The sequence below is a fragment of the Penaeus chinensis genome, chromosome 9, assembly GCF_019202785.1.
Source record: "Penaeus chinensis breed Huanghai No. 1 chromosome 9, ASM1920278v2, whole genome shotgun sequence".
NCBI lineage: Eukaryota > Metazoa > Arthropoda > Malacostraca > Decapoda > Penaeidae > Penaeus > Penaeus chinensis.
The window spans coordinates 36,719,635-36,724,634 of NC_061827.1; the positions used below are offsets into that span (position 1 = coordinate 36,719,635).

Here is a 5,000-nt window from a genome sequence, read left to right on the forward strand (position 1 = left end):
AGTAAATATATATGAAACTCTTTTGTTATTTTCAGCAACATTAACTACGAGATTATTGTGATAGATGATGGGTCCCCAGATGGCACATTAGAAGTTGCAAAGAAGTTGCAGGAGATATATGGAGAAGACAGAATTGTAAGTTTGTTTTTGTTTTGTTTTGCAGATAAAAAACAAATGGTCAGCAATTTGGAAATACTTGTTAGGAAATGTTAACGTATAAGTATTTTGAATGTTGTTAATATATTGGCCATTGCAAAATACACATACAGTATATTGCACATCTTACATCTTCACCACTTTTTGGAAGATTGATATGTGCTCTTGTTTCTTCCCACTGTGGTCCAGGATAAGTGATAAAAAATATTTTATGCCACTATTTTATGTGGAAGAAAATAAATACACTGAAAAGTTAGTGTTATGCATAGGTTTGCTAACATAAACAAATTTACTTTTCCACGTAACAGGTTCTGCGGCCAAGAGCAAAGAAGCTAGGTCTTGGGACAGCCTATATCCATGGCATAAAACATGCCACAGGAAACTATGTCATCATCATGGATGCTGACTTATCACACCATGTAAGAGAAAAGGAATAATTTTCCATTGTTGTGCTGTATATGTATTCTGGTTTTCTTTGATACCCACCTTATTTGGGTTCCCCTTGTTTTACTAATTATCAGCTTTTCTTCATGTTTTTAATGTTTATTAACTTAGTCGTGACTAAATGTAGGAAGCTAATTTAAGCCTAGGATAGTGCTAAAAACCGGAATGTGCTCTTGTGCTGTTGAAGTATTTTTTTTACCAAAAGAGTTTAGTGGATGTGTATGGGACTGTGTGTCAACATATGCACCCACTCTTTTTCATATTCCTGGTCATCACATATATGGTACTTACCCTTCCTTCCCTTCCTTCCATATCTTTCCAGCCCAAGTTCATCCCAGAGTTCATCAAGAAGCAAAAGGAGGGAAACTATGATGTTGTGTCAGGCACGCGGTATGTGGGGGATGGGGGTGTATATGGATGGGACCTAAAACGCAAGATCATCAGCCGTGGAGCCAACTACGTTACACAGGTCCTCCTCAGACCTGGGGCATCAGACCTGACTGGATCTTTCAGGTAACTGCCAACTGCCAACTGCCAACTGCCAAGTGGTTCCTGGTGGTTAATTTTTTTGTTTTTTATGATTCCCATATCCACCTGACTGTGATGACACTCAACTTGGCATCATTCTATCATGTTCTTTCCTGTTGCCTGATCTAAGGACCAAGCCAGATAGTGGTTTGGTACTGATTTGGATTTGAAGGTCTGACAAGGGACCTTTTATAAGTTTATAGGCCTAGGAGAATCCCATTTATGGTTTTTGAATCTTGAGGTTGCCATTTTGTTTCATTATATTTTAGAGGATAGCCGTTGGCTTGAAGTGTTAAGAAGAAAAAGAACTTTTACCTTATGAGAATAGAGATCTTTATTTATATATTTATTTCATTTTAAAATGTACCTTCTCTTGATTTTTGTTTCACAGTAATTATGTGTTTGGATAAACTTTCAGTACCCAAACAAAAAGTGAAACATAATTAGCAATGATCAGTAACAAAGAGTGAAATTATTAATATTTTGTTACCAAATAATGGGGATCCCCTGTGCTATTAGTTATGATTATATATATTTCTGAAGATTTGACCTTTGCACAGAATTATTTCTTTTTATTTGTTTTATTTGTACTCTGCCATTAGTTCTTAAAATGAATTTGACCACAGATGGAAATTTCACATAGTATGGTTTGTAAGTTTCTATGAAGTATTTGTAACTACATTATTTTGGAACTTCATTCCATAATAATTATATCTAATTTCCTTGTTTTTCATATAATTGGTTTGATATCTGATTTCTTATGTGCCTCTTTTCTAATTTCTTTCTTTGTTCAGTATAAATTTATGAATAATCCCAAGGTGAGCCACCTACACCATACCATCACATGTTTCTTAGAGTTTTTGAAAGGCATTCAGCAAAGTCTCATTGCAGGCTTTATCGCAAGGATGTGCTGCAGAAGCTGGTGGAGTCTTGTGTGAGCAAGGGCTATGTCTTCCAAATGGAGATGATAATTCGGGCACGGCAGTTTGGCTACACTGTTGGCGAGGTAAGAATTGCTGTTTGCTGATATAGTCAGTATAGAGAAGAGGGATACACACATAGACATGACTGTCATATCCTTAATGGAAGAAAACAGGAAGTTAAATGCTATCAGAAAGATATTTATTTTTAGTTCATCCGTTACAGATAACATTTCACTTGTCATTCATTTATGTATTCTTTTTCCAGGTTCCTATCAGCTTTGTTGACCGTGTGTATGGTGAAAGTAAGCTTGGAGGATCAGAAATTATTGGCTTTGTCAAAGGACTCTTATACCTTTTTGCCACAACCTAAGCATGATGGTAATGGAATGAGTTGGACTGAGACGGAATTGCAGTATTAATGGAAATGGCAACAAGGAAGGACTTGTACTTATAGGAATGGAAGAATTACTCTTGGGGGAAGATGGAGGACCTTCATTTTCAAAGTGAATTTTCATAAAGAGAGTATGTCCGGGTGATAGGAGGATGAAAGTAGTCTTCATTTGCTTCATTCTTTTGGAGAGATATTTATGTGTGAGTGTTTGTGTAGAGGTATATATGATGTGTGATTTTTCAAATGAAATTATTTTGATACAGAGTTTAGGGATAGATCTGGTGCCTTTTGAACTTGATGTATATTTCTGTTACTGACAGACAAGGTGTGTGTTTTTTACATTTTTATAGCGAATTACTATTGCTATATGTAAAAAAAAAAAATAACATTCCATTATGAATACTCCTTAGGGTATCAGTTACTTAGGGTATCAGTTACTCATATTATCCAAGTTCTGAAAAATGCTTTGCAGCTACATGTTGATGTCACTTGTTTTAATGTTGAATCATACTTGTTATAAATAAATATTAAATGCATCTAAAGGCTATCTCTATACCATTACTGTTTTGTCAAAGTAGTTTGTAGACTGTCTGGTCTTTTATCTATTGATTGTAAAGTGAAAGATGAAGATGGAAATAAAGGGCATAAGAAAAAGGTTACAAGAAAGAATATAAGAAATTTTGAAAAGAAACATCCAAGGATGATTATTTTTTTTGGAAATAATGGCATGTAATGACTATTATATTAACTGTAATAATAATGCTTGTAATTACAAATCACTTACAATAATTATTATAAAAGGAGGACAATAGCATAATATATAGATAATTGAAACCATGACAATAAAAACAGTAACAATAAAGATGATAATGAAAAGTTATAGTAGGGAACAATAGGTTAAAGTGGTGAAATAAAGTGAAATATAATAGGAAAATAAGGAATGCCACAATATAAAGGAAAATTAATTTATTTATTTCTTTACTTGCTTTATTTATTCATTGATTGTTTGTAAACTTCTAAATAATGTTTTGACAAGGGTGGAAAAGACAACACACATGAATATGTTTTGTTTGTACAAAGGTGTTAGAAAAAAAATGTATTTGCACTGTCATGGTAATCATCAATAAGGATTCTTTGGTTCTTCCAGGATTGATACACACACAAGCACACACACTCTTACATTACATTATATGAAAGTAGATCACAGTAACAACCAAAAATAATGCACACACACTTTTAATCCCCAAAATCATACGGACTGCACCTTGGAGTAAGTTCCTACCCCTGTTCAAGCATTAACCACTCCGTACATGTCTAATATTCTTAGCTCTATTGATAATTCATTAAAAGAAAGTCAAGGGTTGTTCATCAAGAAGGATTCCAAGGTTTCTTCCCAGGTTCATACACACATTCTTGCATTTACATTACATTATATAAATAAATCAGCAAATCATTATCAGAGAGTCATTCCTACTGTATTGGACGATTACTGATGGGTTGTTCATTCTTGAGTATTCTATAATTTTCAGCAACTTAATTTCTTCCAAATTCGTAATTCAAAATCAGCCATTTCTTTCTTGAATCCTAAACTGGTCTTTCTAAAAAAAAAATATTCTAAATCGATCATTTTCTTAAATCCTAAATTGGTCATTCTATCTTAAATATTCTAAATGTGTCACTCTTTCTTGAAAACTCTGAATCAGTCATTCTTTCTTGAATACCCAAAACTGATCATCCTTCATGAATATTCTAAAGCAATTAATCCTTCTTGAATATTGCAAATTGGTCATTCTTACTGAAATATTCCAAATCAATAATTCTTTCTTGAATCCGAAAATGGTCATCCTTTCTTAATGTTCTAAAGTGGTCCAAAGTTGCATCACAATTAATGGAATAATTGTCTAATTAATATATAAATCTATATATCTATAATTGTCAATTAGGATTGTTGAGTGACTGACATTATGATTACAATAAACAAGGAAACAGTTAAAACAGTCCCACTAAAAATGGACAACAGCATTCAAGAGTATCTAAGTGACATTTTCTTTTCCTTTCTTTCTTTTGATCAAAGCAGAGATGCGTCAGAATCTGACAGCTGACTTTTGATAGGTTGACAGGGTGGTGATAACAATTTCGTTACTTGGGCGTGTTGTATTCAGCCAGTCATTACCAGCCCCTTAAGTGCATCTTTGCCATCAATAAAAAATATGAATAAAGGACAATTTAGTACTAAGAATTCACCATCAATCTTTGTGAGGATTGAAAATGCATATTTGATATCATCTGATCCTTTCCTCTTTTGGAGTCAACCTTCAGTGCAAACAAGAATGGACATTACATCCTTGTTTTTCCTTTCATCTCAAATAAGCCATTCATCCACTGAAGCCATTTTTCACCCAGTGTTAAACTTCATCGAGGTATGAAGAACCCTTTCTTGCTGCTGTTGCTGTGATAAGGAATAACAAGGCTTGCGTTATTTCACAAACAACGATATACAGGAAAAAAAGGTAATGCAGTTTTAAAAAAATCATTGTAGACACTAAGTTCCATTAAGC

At 33.6% G+C, this 5,000-nt stretch overlaps 2 protein-coding genes across 2 annotated transcripts in view; one reads left to right on the forward strand and one right to left on the reverse strand.

Annotated features, from left to right (window-relative positions):
• LOC125028608 (dolichol-phosphate mannosyltransferase subunit 1) overlaps positions 1 to 2,979 on the forward strand; it is a 5,363-nt gene extending 2,384 nt beyond the window's left edge. Inside the window, exons 2-6 of the mRNA XM_047618076.1 lie at positions 36 to 135; positions 465 to 575; positions 923 to 1,113; positions 2,020 to 2,134; positions 2,317 to 2,979. Of these exons, the coding sequence (XP_047474032.1) occupies positions 36 to 135; positions 465 to 575; positions 923 to 1,113; positions 2,020 to 2,134; positions 2,317 to 2,421 (622 nt within the window). The 3' untranslated portion in view covers positions 2,422 to 2,979. The remainder of the gene's footprint in view (positions 1 to 35; positions 136 to 464; positions 576 to 922; positions 1,114 to 2,019; positions 2,135 to 2,316) is intronic.
• A 138-nt stretch (positions 2,980 to 3,117) lies between these two features.
• The window catches only part of LOC125028763 (receptor-type tyrosine-protein phosphatase C-like), a 16,484-nt gene continuing 14,601 nt past the window's right edge, over positions 3,118 to 5,000 (reverse strand). Inside the window, exon 18 of the mRNA XM_047618245.1 lies at positions 3,118 to 4,891. Coding sequence (XP_047474201.1) covers positions 4,848 to 4,891 — 44 coding nt within the window. The 3' untranslated portion in view covers positions 3,118 to 4,847. The remainder of the gene's footprint in view (positions 4,892 to 5,000) is intronic.